At 39.3% G+C, this 20,328-nt stretch overlaps 1 protein-coding gene across 1 annotated transcript; it reads left to right on the forward strand.

Annotated features, from left to right (window-relative positions):
* Window positions 1-5,413: 5,413 nt before the first annotated feature.
* On the forward strand, window positions 5,414-19,660 carry LOC134677417 (zinc finger protein 502-like). The gene is made up of 8 exons (XM_063535874.1): window positions 5,414-5,740; window positions 6,821-6,943; window positions 8,797-9,267; window positions 10,381-10,577; window positions 13,774-13,881; window positions 17,500-17,611; window positions 18,130-18,234; window positions 19,462-19,660. The coding sequence occupies exons 1-8, from the start codon at window positions 5,612-5,614 to the stop codon at window positions 19,594-19,596; spliced, it is 1,380 nt and encodes a 459-aa protein (XP_063391944.1). The 5' UTR covers window positions 5,414-5,611; the 3' UTR covers window positions 19,597-19,660.
* The last annotated feature ends 668 nt before the right edge of the window (window positions 19,661-20,328 follow it).

The raw sequence follows: 20,328 nt of genomic DNA on the forward strand, positions 1-20,328 counted from the left end.
AATTATATGTATTGACCATGCTACATTAGATAATTCAATAATTATTAACAATTAAAGAGCCTAATAAAAACTGCACGCTTGCTTCTGTGGAGTTCTTTCTAATGCTAAAAAAAACGAACTATAGCCTGTAAATGCAAAGATTTCTTAACATTCTTCCGATAACAAGCACAAATATACATAATTGTTTTGACAGCAAATGTCAAACAGCGTTTGGTTTTTGCATCTGCCAAAGAGTTTGAGAATATTTTAACACTAGATGAAAACCCGGCTTCGCTCGGTTAAAATAAATAATAGTAATAGGTAATACTCATTATGAATTAAGTAATTATTTACTTTTAGACTTCAAACCTTCATCAAGGCGGTTACAAACCTATCTCATCTCAGAAAACTTTAAATCCGTAACATTAACTCGAAAAATTTACTATTCCGATATATCTAAAAACAAATACCGTAGAGTTTCGTATCTTTGCCTGCGCTACCTATTTTCGCCTAGTTTGACATAAGTTGCCATTAACAAAATGTTTCTAATGCAAGCCTTACATAAAACTGCTAAATACAAAGTATTTTTTACGGTTGTCAAGATTCTTCGAACATTCTGCGGCTAACTTCACACAGTTGACCTTTAGTGAGGTTTTTTCGCGACGCCGACCACACGTTTTTTTAAACCAGTGTTTTAACTTCAGTTTTAAACAGTGATACGGACCCGGTAATGTTAAACTTTTTACATGTTTATATCCTCTAACTATTTCTTTTTCATATGAAACTATTATTTAATGGCTAGCTTACGTTTAGAAGTCACAATTGGATAAAACATTGGTGAGGGTACTTTGCGTCCATCTTGTTGCCAAATTTCGCCTATCCCTAGGGTTGACAAATTTTTTGTACCACATTCATTGGTGGATGACATTACTTGTTCCCAAATTTAAATATTTTCTTATGTTTGGTTATTTTAGTTTACGCTATATGCAAATGTTTATTTCTACTCTTACCGATATTGAGTAGGTACCAAATAGGTATTTTTATGTCTCACTTTGTGTAAATAAGGTTGATTTGATGTCAATTACGATAATAACGACAATTTTGCTACAATTAAACAATTTTGTTAAAAATAATTATTTTTTTAACTTATAAACCATTACTCCCCTTTATTTGGCATGTTGGTAAATTTTTGGCAGCCCTAGCTTTATTATAGAAAATGTATGAAAACAACTTCAAACCGTTACCAAACTTCGCCTACTACCCCGTTTTTTAAATATATGCCTCGTCTGGTGTAGTTAAGGTTCATATTATATTAGCACATTCCAAGCAGATACGACTTAACATGTGTAAGTCACAGAAAAGTAAGTATTAGCGGCAAGGCATGCCATAGGCGAAGATTGGGAAGAATACCCAAACATCGCCTATTGCCTTTGGGGCCATTTATTACCAACTTAACCAATGAAATTAAAAGTTTTAGTGGTGTATACTGATAGTTAGGAATACTAAAAAATGTTTTTTCGCCTTAACGGATTAAAATGCTTTCAAATTTGAGAGATTTTTTGGGAAAAGTGTCAAAACCCAGGCGAAGATACGAAACTCTACGGTATGTAATTAAAAAAATCTCATCTGCTTTTCTGGTAGCAGTTCGGTTCTGTAAGGGTCGCAGTTCTAACCTAACCTAACCCACTTCTGGTTGCAGTTTGGTTCTATAAGGATCACAGTTCTAACCTGACCCACTTTTCTGGTCGCAGATCGGTTCTGTGAAGGCCGCATTTATAACCTAGCCCACTTTCCAATCTCAAAAGAGGGAACCCTTTTGTACCTACCCTTCATGGCACTAAAGTGAAAGTATGGAAATTATGACTACTATTTCATTCTTTAATATTAATGCCTATCCGTTAATATTAAATTCGTTAAAAAAAAAACTGGATAAGTGCGAGTCGGACTCACCCATCAAGAACGGAACACTTTTAAGTATTTGTTGTTATAGCGGCAACAGAAATACATCATGTGTGAAAATTTCAACTGTCTAGCTATCACGGTTCATGAGATACAGCCTGGTGACAGACGGACAGTGGAGTAAACTGAAATAAAGGTTCCGTCACACCGGCGCGTTTTCAGAGCCGGGCCTGAGCGTTTTATATGAAAAAGCGGCGCGCCCCGCTCACGCGCCGCACGCGAAACGCGCCTGTGTGACGGAGCCTGAAATATCAAACCGGTCAAGTGTGATTTGGACTCGCGCACGAAGGGTTCCATACTTTTTAGTATTTGTTGTTATAGCGGCAACAGAAATACATCATCTGTGAAAATTTCAACTGCCTATCACGGTTCATGAGATACAGCCTGGTGAGGTGACAGACAGACAGACAGACGGACAATGAAGTAAAACTGAAACAAATGTCATATACCTACTAAGAAAAACCGGCCAAGTGCGAGTCGGAATCGCTAATAGGTTCCCGTTTTTAGTTACCCTTCAGGTACGGTACCCTAGTATGAGTGTAATAGATTTGTAACCGGTCAGCAATGTGAGTCCCTTGGAGAAGCAGAGGTCTAGTCTAAACTCCCACTTACCATCGGCATTAACAGCCTTATATGCTTGTTTGCCACCAATATGTCATATTAAAACATATTAATAAAAATTTACTCGGTCAACAATGTGAGTCCCTTGGAGAAGCAGAGGTCTAGTCTAAACTCCCACTTACCATCGGCATTAACAGCCTTGTATGCTTGTTTGCCACCAACATGTCATATTAAAACATTTTAATAAAAATTTACTCGATCAGCAATGTGAGTCCCTTGGAGAAGCAGAGGTCTAGTCTAAACTCCCACTTACCATCGGCATTAACAGCCTTGTATGCTTGTTTGCCACCAACATGTCATATTAAAACATATTAATAAAAATTTACTCGGTCAGCAATGTGAGTCCCTTGGAGAAGCAGAGGTCTAGTCTAAACTCCCACTTACCATCGGCATTAACAGCCTTGTATCTTGTTTGCCACCAACATGTCATATTAAAACATATTAATAAAAATTTACTCATTTCATTGGCCCCGCTTAAATATTTCTTTAATTTGTTTTTAGTATTTGTTGTTATAGCGGCAATAGAAATACATCATTTGTGAAAATGTAAACTGTCTAGTTAATCTAGTTATCACGGTTCATGAGATCTTGAGATACAGCCTGGTGACAGACAGACGGACAGCAGCCTTATGGCCTCCAGTGCCCCAGGCTGGAATCAAAGCAGCGTCCTCTGCTATTGCAGCAGGTGCCTGTGCCATTCTGCCACCGGGCCATCCACGGCGGCATAGGTCGGATTTTTCCAAGTATACTTATGCACTACGCTTAACTATGACTCTGAAATTTTAGCAGGAATTAATGTTTTTTTTGTTGTCACCTGTCAAATTAGAATAGAATAGGATAGAATAGCCTTTATTGCCCAAAAAATTAAATTTCAGTACATATTACATTTAAATAAATTCACATTTCATTTATATCAATTAGTTTTTCAATATTTTTTCCTTAGTAACTTTATTAAATAATTTTTATGTCATTGCTTTTTAATAATTATTTCAGTCTGCTTTCTTGGCATAGGCCTCCCCCAGCTCTCTATCCCTTGCCGTCCCTATCCAATTCGGCTCCGCATGCTTCTTTATGTCATCCGACCACCTCATTATTGGTTTCCTTCTCTCCTTTCTCCATCTCTAGGATACCATTCCGCTACCTCTCTATCCCACTTATCTTTTTTACGTGGCACTTTACCTTCCCTTGCCATATGTCCAGCCCAACCTTTTGCAGTCAAAAGTGTGAACTGGTCAAAAGAACTTTTAACCGACAAAAACAGGCAAAACTGCTTTTGACTGAGCATGTTGGTCAAAAGTAGTTTTACCTGAAAATCATACCTATTTCTGGCAGCAGTTTCGTTTTTAGGGCGTAGCAAAAAAAAATAACCCTAACCTACCAAACTCTGGGAACAGTTTCATTTTTTGAGCGTAGCAAAAAAAATTAACCCTAACCTACCTATCTCTGAGAGTACATTTGACTGATAGTAACAGTCACAATTACTATTAATCAATGATTTTCAGGTAAAACTACTTTTGACCAACACGCTCAGTCAAAAGCAGTTTTGCCTGTTTTTGTCGGTTAAAAGTTCTTTTGACCAGATCACACTTTTGACTGCGACATATATACTATCTATATATCTTATTATATTCAACTTACATTGACTCCGGAGATAACTTATTAGATTTTATTCACTTTCCAATTCACCGATACACCTCAAATTTGATTCATAGTCTAAACTAAAGCACAGTTATTAAATATGTCCACAATATACTGTAGCTTTTTCACTGTTTCGCACTGTTTACAGTCAGCTGGCACTTAAACTCAAAGTTTCTTTGAACAACGTCATTTTCATCTCGCTCACTTATTAGTTTATCACAGCTGCTTCAAGGTTGGTTGCTTTCACTTGCATTTCCAGGTAGCTAGTAGTGAATTGACATGTAAGAATATTTGGAACCATTCTGAAATATTAAAATACAACTGAGAGACCGATGTTTATACTAAACACAATACTCCCATGGAACGCTTTGAAGTTCAAATCTCGTTACGTTACGATGGCGTTTGCACTTTGCACTATGTTCGGTGACTATTTTTTATTGTTAACACACACAATACACTATTTAACAGGTTTTTATCACGTATTTTCGAATAAATTAGTAATTCAAAACACCCCAAAGCCGAACGAATGGTTTGACGTCTAGGCAGTGTTGCAATTATGGAAGGTAGAGATACTTCTACACTCCATAGTTGCAATCGTCTTAAAAGCCGTAACAGACTATCGCACGTTCTGGCTTAAAAAAAAATGTAATAATTATACCGGTATACATATCCATATGAAACGAAACTTAATGCAAATAATAACCATTATACATACCGGAGTCATCAAATAAACAGTAATATTCGTCTTGCTTTTTATTAAAAAAAAAAAACGACCAACCTAACTTGTAAGCATGTTTGCAGTTTCTAAACGCAACAAACGCTGTCAAATGACAATCAACAAATTGAACATTTGCATTCTTTGTCGAAATTTTTTCACTTTTAAATGCAAAATACTCGACAATACGAATTTTGCGGATACATGTTCTCGATTCAAAAGTGATATTTTTTCAAGCTCTTTCGATTGAGCATAATTTCATTTAGGTCTACCGTCAAAGCGGTTCACGATTATTTATATAGATAACTCAACAGTTTAACTCCTTTAACTTGGCATACCAACGACATCTAGTGGGCGATAGGTGTAATACGTTATACAGGTTCCAAAACGAATACTTTTACTGCCATCCTGTGACGAGTAGCTGAAATAAAAGTTGACATTTGCAGGAGCAGTCTTGCCACAATACAAAAATGCAAATGACATTGACACTGACAGTTCACTTGTGTTGAATGTGTTTGGGATTCATATCATTCTGATTTTGTCGTATTTTGATGATTTAGTCGATTTGTAAACAGTAAACGATGGTTTTACTACATCGGTTACTATTTAATATATTATTATCCGTCATAAAACCGCCTAAATATGCTTGTGCTTTTGACTGTTAACACGTTTTAATGTTGAATCTAAAGTCTTATAAAAATGTATGCAGTAAAAAGGGAAACCGAAGAATTACTATGCCACGGATGCCTCAGTGCAAACCGGAGGCTATCGCCCTTGACGAATTACGAAATGTACTTCTGTGTCTTAGGAAGTAAAGAAACGCTGGAGGTAAGTGTCAGGTATCAGGTTTTAGTACCACCTCTTTCTGATTACTGCAGTCTATCATTGATATATTAACTTAAATAACATTTTTAATACTTTTGACTGACCAAGCCTACGAAGCTACTGCTGGGCTTAAAGGGTAAGAGCAGACATTTCAGCCTCTCGGTCAACACCAGAGGTGTGAAACTCCTGACTTCGGGCAAACTCGGCTCCGTTTGTCTCAGCATTGCTCCGAGCAATTATTAAGGGTTGACACAACTTGACGTCCCTTTGCGTGCACTACCACAGATAAGATAATGGCTTGAATTTTGACAACCCTATAGTTTGTTTTTTTTAGCATTAGGAATAAGGTAAACAATCTTGATAAGTCTTTTAATTGAAAACCACATTTAAAAAAAAATTACGGCAAATATGTAACAATTATGAATCTAATACGATCATTTATATTCTTCTGCTTTCATAAGTAATAGTTAATGATTTTTAGAAAGCGTTTTTCAATTAAAAGACATGTCAAGATCGCTTACCTTCTATGAAGTTGTTTCTAATGCTAAAAAAAACGAACTATAAATAGCCAAAAGGTATAGTGCCATAAATTAGTAAGGGATATCGTGATTCGTCCCTGAACCGCTGTCAAACTCAGTTTTGTAGGAAGAGTTCTTTCTGTACGGTAGTACTATTACTTATTCTGTCTGTGCTAATGGCAAAAGAGTCATTCATTCTCAATAAGTTCTTAAGTGCCTGTCTAATTTAGATTTAATCATTAAAATAATAAATAAAACAAAATAGCCTTTTATTTCTTGCAATTATGACATTTTAAAAAAATAGTTTTTAAATTAGTTAGTATTTAGCAAGAACCCCATCTTCGCAGGTGAAGCCCTCCTCCAGAGTTTTCCACTCATCTCTATCTTGAGCTATTTGCATCCAGTTTTGACCAGCGATATTTTTTATTTTGTCTTCCCATCTAGTCACAGGTTTTCCTATACCCCGTTTTTCTAGTGGCCCTTTCCATGACGTCACATTTTTGGTCCAACGCTGGTCCGGTATTCGTGATTTAATCTTTATTATTTAGATTTGTTTTTGTTCCAGGAATACAAATACCTGAATATTGTTCTATGCTGGGAGTGCCAGGCGCTGCTGCGGCGCGCGCAGGCGTTCCGGAACACCCTGCAGCGCGCGCAGTACTTGCTGACAGTGGCTGACACTGAGCAGGTATGTTTCTAATATGTACTTTAATAGCCGGGTCCTCACACTCAAAATACGAGTAATCAGTGTAGACGAGCCTACGGGTTTTTGAGTAGTTATAACATTTATTGGTTAACCAATCAAGTACAAAACCGCCTGGACCAGTCACTGAACGACCTGACTTTAACTTACATTATTCGATGTTTTCTTCTACCCTCAAATGGCTCCATAAGCCAGTTGAGGGTAGGCCAGTTGAGTCGAGAGAAAGTAAACAAAATCTACCCTCAAATGGCTCCTTAAGCCAGTTGAGGGTAGGTTTTGTTTACTTTTATCTAACTACCTAAAGATACAGACTTTAGGTATGTTGGTTTCATAGTTAGCATGGGTCAAATCTTGGAAGCTAAATTTGACCCACTTCCCAATTTCCGATTGACCTGAATGCATGCATATGGAAGTCGGGTGACAATGCAATATTATGGTAACATCGAGATGATCTGATGATGGAAACAGGAGATGGCCATAGGAACTCTTCTTTCCCCTGCCCTTATCCAGTGGCGTGCCTAGGGTTTCGGAGTATGTAAGGCAAGCCGAAAGATATGTTTTCGTAATAAATGTCCAATCTCACTCTTTGGACTCAAATGAATTTGCTAGCGTATCGCGGCGAGCTATCATAGCGTATCGCGCACAGCACAGGGCATACTAGGTACTACCATAACTATTAGATAGAATTTTACAAACATATCAGAGGGCCTACCGCGTACACTGAAATTTGCAAATTGCATGCTTCTTTCTCTGTCACTCTAATTACGCCTTAATTGGAGTAAACCAACAATCCCTGTGTTTTGTAAACGGCCGTACCAAATTTTCTCTTAATGCGACTGACTTATCTGAGAATACACAAGTCGGGTGTTAGTTTTGGCGAGGAAATGATATATATCCCGTTTTTTTACAAAGTTTAACGATTTTACCTTGCTTTCGTTGAGTAATACGTGGACGCATCTCATACCGTCACAAGGAACAACTTCATCCATTGTTAACACTTGTAAACGTCACAACAAACGAACAAATCCACATTCACTACTTAATTTAAATTCACTTGAATAAATTGACCTTTCGTTACTTTCGACTCGACTAAATAATAATACACTTGAAGTAAACGCGTGCCCGTGTGAACTTATGCAGCTAACTTCACACCAAAAGCTCGGCTTAAATCGCCTTATAAAATTGCTATACATACCAACGAATAATTACATCGTTCTATGGCGTTTGTAGGCTTAGACCGCCTAGAGCGGGACGAAAAAGCAAGCTCGCACTCGTCGGCTTGCAACCGCAATCCGACGAGTGCGAGCAGGATAGCTGAATTCTCAGCCTCAGCAGATATTCATCCTACGCCTGATTTCTTTCGCGCGGAGGAGGCGCCACGGCAAAATTTTGCAACACGCTGGCGCCGCTGTCCGCGCGCTGTGGCTTGAATTTAATAAAACGGGTTCATTTGGCGCGCGGTTTAAAAATAATCTATATTGATTATTGATCTTATCACTACGTAATTTCGGTAAGGCAACTAAGGCAAGCCCGGCTTTTGGGCTTGTATGGAAGTACCGCCACTGCCCTTATCCCACGTTATGTGGGGTCGGCACAACATGTTTTTCTCTTCCATTCTCCTCTGTCTTTCGTGTCCTCAGCACTCACTCCTTTCTTTCTCATATCCTCTTTCACACAATATCCATCGTTTTAACCATAGCCATAGGAACTCTGTGATAAAACAACGCAAACTAATTGTGTTTGGGGTTTTAATTATCTCTATGAGTAATAGTTGCCTGTGGAAATAAAATTACAGTTAGCGATAAAGCTTGCATTAAAAAAAAACTTATTTGTTTCAGGTTTCACCAGAATCTTTATCCGCACTAACACACAAACATATACAGGAATATGACTACAGCATAGAAGAATCCATATCCATAGAGCCCAAAAACGAAGAGGAATTATTCATAGACAACACAGAAACACTTATAAAAGAAGAAATAGAAGATAATTTGGAGACTGACAATTTTGACACTTACAGTGATAAAGATAATATCAAGGAAGAAAACGAGATAAAAACTATTAAAAAGAAAAAAATATATAAGAAAGATACGGAGAAAAGAGAATTTAAGAAAATAGATAACGGGTTGGACTTAAGTAATCCTGAGAAGTATTTTAGTGAGATAAGTCTGAGCGAGAAGGAGGTAGAAGAGATATTAGAGCGAGAAAGAGAGGAGGATGTCAGTCGGCCGCACAAGTGCGAAACCTGTGGCTTTTGGTTTTGGAGCAAAACTGATGTCTATGACCATAAGAAGACTGTGCATAGACAGGTACAGTCGCCATCAGATATATCGGAGCGGCCAAGGTGGTCATTAATATCTGAGCACGCCTCTATTGTCAAGGCGTTACAGTGCGTGTTCAGATATTGTGAACACCTTGGACGCTCCGATATATCGGATGGCGAATATGTATAACAAAATAAATTTGCGATAGACCCAGATATAAAAATGATGGGGTCCCTTTGTTTCCCATAAAGTTTTAAGTCATAATGTATTGTTTGTCATATTATCGTTAGTCATAAAACTGAAACCGTTAACTTTTCAGGATTTTCGTAAGGTCATTCTATAGATGGGTTAGGTTAGGTTAGGTTTGTTTTATGGCAATCCTGAAAAGTTACGCGTTTCTGAGAAAAACCAATTATGACTAACGAAAATTCGGACAAACAATACATTATGACTTAAAACTATTTGGGAAACAATAGAGACCCAAAAATGATTTATAGATTATCACATCATGCTATAATAGGTCAGTCTCATAAGGCATATCTGTCCACTGAGGCGGAGATGCTAAAAAAAACGAACTGTAATTATCTATTGGACCCGGGTATGACCTTAAACTACATCCAGGACCCGGGTATGTCCTTAAACCACGTCCAAGACCACCGGTGGACGGGCAGCAGCGTCCCTCAAATTCGGTGTAAGTACTCGACTGCGATCGCCAACCCGCCTGCCAAGCGTGGCGATTATGGCATTCACCCCCCAAAAAAGGGGGAGGCCTATGTTCAGCAGTGGACGTCTTATGGCTGAGATGATGATGATGATTATCTTACGGCCGAGCGGTGGTGGCCGAGTGGATATGACGCCCGACTTTTAATCCGGAGGTCGTGGGTTCAAATTCAGGCTCGTACTAATGAGTTTTTCGGAACTTATGTACATCATTTGATATTCACCACTAGCTTTTCGGTGAAGGAAAACATCGTAAGCAAACCTGCATACATCCGCGAAGAAATTCAAAGGTGTATGTGAAGTCTAAAATCCGCATTGGGCTAGCGTGGGGACTATAGCCCAAACCCTCTCGTGATTGAGAGGAGGCCTGTGCCCAGCAGTGGGACGTATATAGGCTAAATTATTATTATTATTTGTAATTATCTTACCTTTTTTCAGCGAACGAAACCAGGAAAGTGCCCCCAATGCGCCTTCGGCTACAAGACCCAGTGGGACTTAGAGCTGCACAGCTGGCGATCTCACCCAGTCAACCGGTGTTCGCTGTGCGGACGCGTAGTGGCGAACCGCGAAAAGGCGAAGCATTTGGCTATGCATAAGTTTACATATCGGTGCTTGAAATGCGGAGCTGATTTTGAGTAAGTATTTTTTGTTTTTGTAACTACGAATAAAACCGGCCAAGTGCGAGTCGGACTCGCGCACAAAGGGTTCCATGACATTAAGCAAAAAAGTCACGCTTGCTGTACGGGAGCCCCACATAAATATTTATTTTATTATGTGTTTAGTGTTTGTTGTTATAGCGGCAACAGAAATACATAATGTGTGAAAATTTCAACTGCCTAGCTATCACGGTTCATGGGATACAGCCTGGTGAGGTGACATACAGACAAACGGACGGACAGTGGAGTCTTAGTAACGGGTTGGCTTAAAGTAATGAGAATTTTTGTTTTCGGACATAAAAACAAAAAGACAATGGCCATGGATTTCTGGATGTTATATTGAAGAACTATGCAATATCCAACATTAGAACCAAATTCAATAATGAAGTAATTGGCCTCCCTTGTGTTAGTTTACTTAACATGCTTCTGACCGTTTGCTTTTCACTTTGGACAAACTACCAAGTACTCTCTGACTGATCGTTTTGTAATTACACGGTAAAATTTATTTTATTCTATAATATTTTGCCTACTATCGCAATATACATATCAGAGTATATAATATTTGCCAAAATTCTTCGATTGATTTAAGTCTTGGGGATATTCTAGGGTTGGAAACGTTAAGTCGTTTTTCCGCGAGAGCCTAAAACCAGTTAAAAACGTCATTGCATACATTTTACCAAAATATGATACATAAACAATTTTATTTTATTTATTTATTTAAGAAACAAACAGTCTTTCATAGTTATATATAACACTAGAACTTTTCTTAAAACTAGACTTACAGTTTCCTTAATAAGAATATTTGAACATCATGTTTATTAAGTAGTTTCTACACAGTAAAACAGAGCTATTTGTGCGTGCAAAAACAAAACACAAAAAAGAAAAAAGATGAAAATAAAAATAAGAGTATTATAGCAACCTTATGGTATTGCTACCAATTTTTACAAACTAAATCTTGAAAAGGTTTTGTTATTTATGAATAAAGAAATTATAAAAAGCAATAACATCTAATACTGAGATTATTTCTTTATAGCGCCAATCTTGGGTTATTAATTATTACACTGCATAGATAGTGTTTTAAATCTATTAAGTAATTTTCTCAAAATATCAATCAATTGCAGATTTCATGAAAATTTTTAGTCAGTTAGCAATTGTGAATGATGGCATGATATAGATAACAAGCTAATATGCCGAAATAATTAAAATTAACGGCAATAAAACGGTTATGTAATGTTAATAAAACGTTGTCCAAAGCATGACGCAGAGGGTTTGAATACCGTTATGAGAAATCGGATGTGGGAGACGTTTATTGTATATATAATGTTTTCTTGTAATTTAAAATATGCTCTTGTTTGTCATTGTAAAATTTCGAAAACCCATAGCTATTGTCTTTTTTTTAATATTTCAGCAAACGAAAATTCTCATTACTTTAAGCCAACCCGTTAATAGGGTCCCGTTTTTGTGGCGCTAGTGTGCACGTTGATGGGCCCATAATGGTCAAGCTTTGATATATATCAAAGCCTGACCAGATACAGATAATGGTCAAGCTTTGATATATATCAAAGCCTGACCAGATACAGATAATGGTCAAGCTTTGATATATATCAAAGCCTGACCAGATACAGATAATGGTCAAGCTTTGATATATATCAAAGCCTGACCAGATACAGATAATGGTCAAGCTTTGATATATATCAAAGCCTGACCAGATACAGATAATGGTCAAGCTTTGATATATATCAAAGCCTGACCAGATACAGATAATGGTCAAGCTTTGATATATATCAAAGCCTGACCAGATACAGATAATGGTCAAGCTTTGATATATATCAAAGCCTGACCAGATACAGATAATGGTCAAGCTTTGATATATATCAAAGCCTGACCAGATACAGATAATGGTCAAGCTTTGATATATATCAAAGCCTGACCAGATACAGATAATGGTCAAGCTTTGATATATATCAAAGCCTGACCAGATACAGATAATGATCAAGCTTTGATATATATCAAAGCCTGATCATTAAGTTTATAACCCACAGACAAAACATCCACTAGACTGAGCATAGTCGCGCTACCCCCTCTGCCACGCATACGGTAATTTTACTCCATGTTCGAGTCGAAATTGTCTTTGTGTGACGTCCGTGTCTTTGAACGGACCAATCATGGCACGGGACTTCGCTCACCTCGTCCCGCGCACCCCCGCATTTTTGGCATCATCGGTTGCATGAAATAATTGCTCTAAACTCGGTCTAGAGGTAGGGATCCTCTAGATATAGAAGAATAGTCTATGGTATATATAACCCTAAATACAGTGAAACCTGGTTAAGTGGGACATGGATAAGTGAGAAACCTCTATAGCTGGGACTCATGGTGCGGTCCCGACACTTTAGCACTGAATTACCTCTGTTACTGAGATAAAACGAACCTCTATAAGTGGGATTCGTTGTTGTGATTTTTTAGTCACATTTACCTCTATAATTGAGACAGAGAGTGTATTTTACCTCTTTTACTGAGACTATATTTATAAGATTACATTTTCCTAATTGTTTTTTAGAATTTTATAGGGAATTGACTTCTGTATCTGAGATAACGTCAATCTATGACCTCTCCAACTTGGACTTCATTGAACAATTTCTGTATTCTTACTAACTCTTAGTCTATTCACAAATTCCGCATTTGCCTAGTTGTGTCTAAACAACTTCAAGTTTGATTTAGTTAATTTATGTAAGTTAGTTAAAATTATCGAACGAAAGCAGAAATTTTGATAAGTAACGAAAAAAATTTTCATTTATCAAATTTCTAATACACAATGAAGTCCGTATCAAATTTAATTTATTTTTGAAATATCCATCCTTTGGAGAATCATTCAAAATAAATTCAAAGAAATATTTAAACAGACTTAAAAAATATTTAGGAACAAGGATTATTTTACCTTATTCATTTTTAAAGATAATTACTAAATACCTTATTAACCACCTCTATAACTGAAATATACTCTATTTTCACCTCTATTAATGGAACCCTCTGTAAATGAGACAGAAATTTATTTGTACCTGGCTAACTGTGAGCCTGGGTAAGTGGGAAACCTCTTTAAGTGAGACAAATTTGCTCGTCCCTTGATATCCGACTTATCCAGGTTTCACTGTATATATAAAAATAACTGTTGTTCCAGAAACAAGCAATGTTACCATCACCACGAGAAGCAATTGCATTCGAAGTACATCTGCGCGCATTGCGACCGCACCGTTAATACTAAGAAGGCTTTGGAAAGGCATGTTATGTGAGTACTCTTCAAGATATTGTCATTTTTAAGGTGAACCTATTTTAGCATCGTATTTAGTTATGTTTCTAGGGTTACCTACTTCTTTTAAGTCTCGCTGTCATGTACATTTTTAGTTTGACTACCATTTCATATGTATCTCTCAGTTACTTAAAGGTTAGCTGGAAGAAATCCCTTAACGGGATAAGTTCGCCTTTGTACACATTTACTGTATTCTCTCTGTGTTATGTACTTGTTTTGTGCAATAAAGCATTTACTACTACTACTACTACTCTACTACTACTAGGTAATACTATTTTATCGGTAGATTGTTTTTTAGTAAAGGATAGAAACTATCAGCTTTTTGATCTGATATATGAAACTAAGTTATTTGTTTTCGGCTACTTTACGAAATAAAATGCCATTTCAAACCCCTATAACTCGAAATATTCAACCTCGTTAAGACGAAGTAAGCAGCGATTCTCTTCACGACTATTCAGTACATTTTTTGTCTCTTAACTCGAATAATTAATTTTGACCTCTACAACTCGAAAGAATAGGAGCATTCCATGAAATTGTCTACCGTTTGTCCCGTACAAACGCGAATTTTCTGAAGATTTGTAGATATAAAAGTTTCCTTTTCTACATCAAATGGTCAAAACATGCACAGAAAAATAATCACCTTTTTTAAATGCCAAAAAAAAGTCGCAATACAGGAAATAAAATGCGTTTGTACGGGACAGCCCGTGGACTGCATCAATAGGCGTATTGTTTTACCACCTCTATAACTCGAAGTTATTTACTAACCTCTGTAGGTACCTCGAAACAGACAATAAGGACTGTACATTCTGCATTTTTATAATTACCTCCATAACACGAATTTTTCAAGCGTTTTACCTCTGTAACTCGAAACCTCTTTAAGACGAACAAAAACTATAAGAACCCTAAGTCGATGCCCTCGATAAGGCGAAACCTCTTGTTAACACGAAGATTTAGGTGTTTCCCTTGTGATGCTTGCTATCCAGGTTCTACTATATATTCCGTGTGTTCCCCCAGTCGGCACCACCTCCCCGCTTCGTGCTCGTACTGCGGACTCCGCTTCCCCACGTGGGAGCGGCTGCGGCGCCACGCGCGCGACGCGCACGAGCGCACCGGCCCCGCCTACTGCGTGGAGTGTGACCGCACCTTCATCAACACCGCCAAGTACAGGCGCCACCTCAGCCAGTCGCAGAGACACCGGCCGCAGAAGAAGATCAGGTTAGACACGTGACATCCACTGTCCGTCTGTCTGTCTGTCTGTCCGCACGAGCGCACCGGCCCCGCCTACTGCGTGGAGTGTGACCGCACCTTCATCAACACCGCCAAGTACAGGCGCCACCTCAGCCAGTCGCAGAGACACCGGCCGCAGAAGAAGATCAGGTTAGACACGTGACATCCACTGTCCGTCTGTCTGTCTGTCTGTCCGCACGAGCGCACCGGCCCCGCCTACTGCGTGGAGTGTGACCGCACCTTCATCAACACCGCCAAGTACAGGCGCCACCTCAGCCAGTCGCAGAGACACCGGCCGCAGAAGAAGATCAGGTTAGACACGTGACATCCACTGTCCGTCTGTCTGTCTGTCTGTCCGCACGAGCGCACCGGCCCCGCCTACTGCGTGGAGTGTGACCGCACCTTCATCAACACCGCCAAGTACAGGCGCCACCTCAGCCAGTCGCAGAGACACCGGCCGCAGAAGAAGATCAGGTTAGACACGTGACATCCACTGTCCGTCTGTCTGTCTGTCTGTCCGCACGAGCGCACCGGCCCCGCCTACTGCGTGGAGTGTGACCGCACCTTCATCAACACCGCCAAGTACAGGCGCCACCTCAGCCAGTCGCAGAGACACCGGCCGCAGAAGAAGATCAGGTTAGACACGTGACATCCACTGTCCGTCTGTCTGTCTGTCTGTCCGCACGAGCGCACCGGCCCCGCCTACTGCGTGGAGTGTGACCGCACCTTCATCAACACCGCCAAGTACAGGCGCCACCTCAGCCAGTCGCAGAGACACCGGCCGCAGAAGAAGATCAGGTTAGACACGTGACATCCACTGTCCGTCTGTCTGTCTGTCCGCACGAGCGCACTGCTTAGTTTAGGCCTAGGTTGATCTGTGTAAGATGTCCCCTAATATTTATTTATTTAATATTTAAGAAAATAAAAAATAAATAAATATCGCGTTTATTCTCATGCTTACTTACAAGTAAATACATACATTCTTCTGCCAAACCACAGAGCGGTTTGTTGGCATACGAGGCTTCTATAAGTTTATGTAAGTATTATATATAGGTAGTTATCAGGTTTCTTTTATTAGAAAAATGGCTGACATTTCATACTTCTCACTTATTTTACAGATCTATGTATAAATTAAAAACCGGGCAAGTGCGAGTCGGGCTCGCGCACGAAGGGTTCCGTACCATAATGCAAAAAAGGCAAAACAAACGGTCACCCATCCAAGTACTGACCCCGCCCGACGTTGCTTAACTTTGGTCAAAAATCACGTTTGTTGTATGGGAGCCTCACTTAACTCTTTATTTTATTCTATTTTTAGTATTTGTTGTTATAGCGGCAACTGAAATACATCATCTGTGAAAATTTCAACTGTCTATCACGGTTCATGAGATACAGCCTGGTGACAGACGGACGGACGGACAGTAGAGTCTTAGTAATAGGGTTCCGTTTTACTTTTTGGGTACGGAACCCTAAAAATCTAACATTATTTTCTCACGCTGAAAGCGATAGGTAGTAAAAATCTTTGCCTATTTCTAGTAATAACATTTAGCACTAGATGGCGCTGACAATATCCCACATCGCGGTATCGGTGTGTTGTTCCGGATTGTATAAGAGACTCTAACAACCGACTTTCAATAATACAGACATTAATGACGCTTAAAGTCCTTATCAACAATTTTTGTGGACGTGCCCAGGCAAATTCCAGCTTGGGCATGCTATATATCAATAAAATAAATAGTACTTACATACATTGTGCTCACGAGGAATGCGAAAAATTTTAACCACGCATTTCTGAGGTCAAAAGAAGGAAAAAAATGTAATATGAGTTTAGGTCAATGTCTCCAAAAAAAAAAATATTTTATTTTTTTAATGTATTTGTACATAAAAAGTAAATGTTATTGGTAAAAATGTAACTTAAAATGGATATTTACTTTTTTTATTCGTAAAACTTAGCCGCGCGCGATGGATACCGGGCTGCCGCGCGAGCCAATGTTCGATGGTTTGCCGCGCGATATGGAGACTGGGCATTACAAGCTTTTATTTACTTTCACCGGTCCCGTTGTCTGTCTGTAATCAAATCTTGCAAGTTAAATTTGATCCACTCCCGGTTTCCGATTGAGCTAAAATTTTGCATACATACGTAAGTCGGTTGACAATGCAATATTATGGTACCTTCGAGCTGATCTGATGATGGAGACAGAAGGTGGCCATAGGAACTCTGCGATGAAACAACGGAACCTGATTGTGTTAGGGGTTTTTAGAATTGTCTCGATGAGTATTAGTTGTCTATCGTAAGAAAAGTACAGTCAGCGATAAAAGCTTGTACCAAAAATGAAATTTTTGCCAAAAACACTTTTGTGTTATGTGTTCCAGCGTCCCATGTCCCGAGTGCGGCAAGGTGTTCTCCCGGAAGAACTACATGAACAACCACAGGAAGCTGTTCCACTCCAACCAGTCGCGCCATCACTGTCCGCTCTGCGACAAGGTGACTTGATTCTTGATCATTTATTTATTTATATAAACTTTATTGCACAAAATACAAATCAAATGTACAAATGGCGGACTTAATGTCTAAAGGCATTCTCTACCAGTCAACCATAAGGCTAAACAGAGATTAATTCACGCTGGCCCACTTTCACATACACCTTCGAATTGGGGACTTCATATAATTATACATCTACGAATTTTTTCGCGTATGTATGCAGGTTTCCTCACGATGTTTTCGTTCACCGAAAAGCTAGCAAACCCTCTCGTGCTTGAGAGGAGGCCTGTGCCCAGCAGTGGGACGTATATAGGCTAAATTATTATTATTATTCACTGTGGGAGGGGGTCGGAAGACCCCATGCAAAATATGGTCAGTTACGAGTTACACTAAACTCTGTATAACTATTTAGATATTTAAATAAAATTAAACACAATCTATCCTCAAATGGCTCCTTAAGCCAGTTGAGCGTAGATGAAAACATTACACGATCCAATTTTTTTTTCAATGTGTGGTTGCAGTACTTCGTGAACGGCTGGGGGCTCCGCACTCACCACAAATTCGTCCACGAGAAGATCCCGCTGCCCAAGACGAAGATCTGCAGCGTGTGCGGCCGCGGCTTCGGAGTAAGTAACTATAGTTGGTCAAACCAATTTGTCAGTCAGTAAGTACCAGGAAAACTATACTCATCCTTTTCTTTTGGGTGCTAGTGTAAGACAAAGATAGTATGATTCTCTGTGTCTATTTAAAATCTTGATTCCAAGATTGAAATGAGCGTCCTTTGACAAACTATATGTCGTTTCTTTTACCTTTTGAACGCCAATGACCGATATATCCGCACCGCAGTTCCAACGCCAAAGACGAATTAATCGGTCACAGACCACACAGCAATATAAGGGCTACGTGCATACGCATAAAATTAAATTTTAGTTATAATACTTCGGTGACGTGGCGTCCGAGTGACAGTTTTTGTGTTTGACATGGCGTCGAAAAGGTTAAGTGCGCGGTTGGTTTATACTTTATAAGATACTAGCGCACGGGTTAACATTTTTTTTGCGTGGGTGGGGACAGACGGAAATATATCCGATAAGGTGTAAATAGATTCGTTATAATCTGGGTGACATACATTACATTTACATTCTAGCCTTCAGTCGTCCACTCATTGACGTATAATATCTACGGACGGGCTAATGGGGCACTAAAAATGGTACTAGTTCAGCGGTGTTACTCACGAATAACCAATGGTGGAGTCTAACGCAACTAGTTGCGACCAATCGCGCGCGTGATGCGAACTCATCAACCAATCGCGTCGTAGCGGTGTCACACCGCTGTACTGGCCTCTGTCATGCCTCATTATTAATGCCCGTAAAGCCAATCCCTAGATATCTATGTCAATGAATAATGTAGTATTATTTTACAGAGAGTAGTGCCATGCCTTATGGGAAACGGTCGCAGAGATAGTTCAGAGCCGGAAACCGCTACCAACTTTTAGTATGTTGTTGTTGATGGGAAAAAAATGTTAAACTCGTAACAGGTGTCACGTGACCATAAGACGGACAAGTGACCTGATCAAAAAACTGTTGCAATGTCATTGAGTTTTTCTTTATTGATTTAAATGCCATTAAGTGAGTTTCCCTCTAACTGGTACTAATATAACTCGAGTACTAACAGTGATGTGCTTAGGGGTTTCAAATAATGCGACGAAATAACGCTAGATGGCGTTAACCTCAATTATACATAGTGCTGCAGACATTTTGCACTAGATGGCGCTGTTATTAATATTTTGACGTAAGACGGACACGTTACCTGATCGAAAAACTGTTACAATGTTATTGAGTTTTTTTTAATTGCAGACGAACCGCGTGCTAGAGAACCACATGCGTACGCACACGGGCGAGCGGCCGTTCTCGTGCGCGCACTGCCCCGCCGCGTTCGCGCAGCGCGTCGCGCTCAAGGCGCACCTCGCCGCCATACATAAGGAGAAGTGACCGAGTATTCTATAAGGCCCCTCATTAGCACGTGAATCATGGCGCGAAGCGTTTTTGGTACCTATATATTTTTGGTGAATGTGGTGTAATGTAATATTACAGTAGTTCGCCCCGAACTGACAACGGTTCGCTAAAAACTATATGTGACGTCCCACGGGTAAAGGTACCTTATGGCGGTTGGCGCCTTACGCTATTATTAACGCCGCTCCAATATTATTGCGGCGCTATGCGACGTAAGGGGTCATCCATTAATTACATCACACGTTTAGGGGGAGGGAGGGGGTCAAGAAAATGTGACATATTGTGACATGGGGGAGGGGGGAGACACAAACTTTGTGACGTCACTTTAACTTCAGCAGTAACCGAAAATTTATTTAAATTATTTTATTCGCTGTACATTTAAATAACAAGTTTTTAAAACGATAATCGTTTTTATTCGTTTAATTTTCTTTCCTAAGCAGTTTTGGGTTATAAAATTACTAATATTTATATCATCAAAAATATTTTGTAATACCTAAGTCCAATTAAGACGAAAAAATGTGACGTCACACTAGGGGGGAGGGGTTTGCCAAATGTGACCAAGTGTGACAAGGAGGGGGGGAGGGGTCAAAAAACCTAGAAATTAGTGTGACGTAATTAATGGATGACCCCTAAGCGCCAGCCGCCATAAGGTACCTTTTTCCGTGGAACGTCACATATAGTGTAGATTCATAGACATCTATTTTATTCTCG

Source organism: Cydia fagiglandana, chromosome 26 (genome assembly GCF_963556715.1).
Source record: "Cydia fagiglandana chromosome 26, ilCydFagi1.1, whole genome shotgun sequence".
Lineage (NCBI taxonomy): Eukaryota > Metazoa > Arthropoda > Insecta > Lepidoptera > Tortricidae > Cydia > Cydia fagiglandana.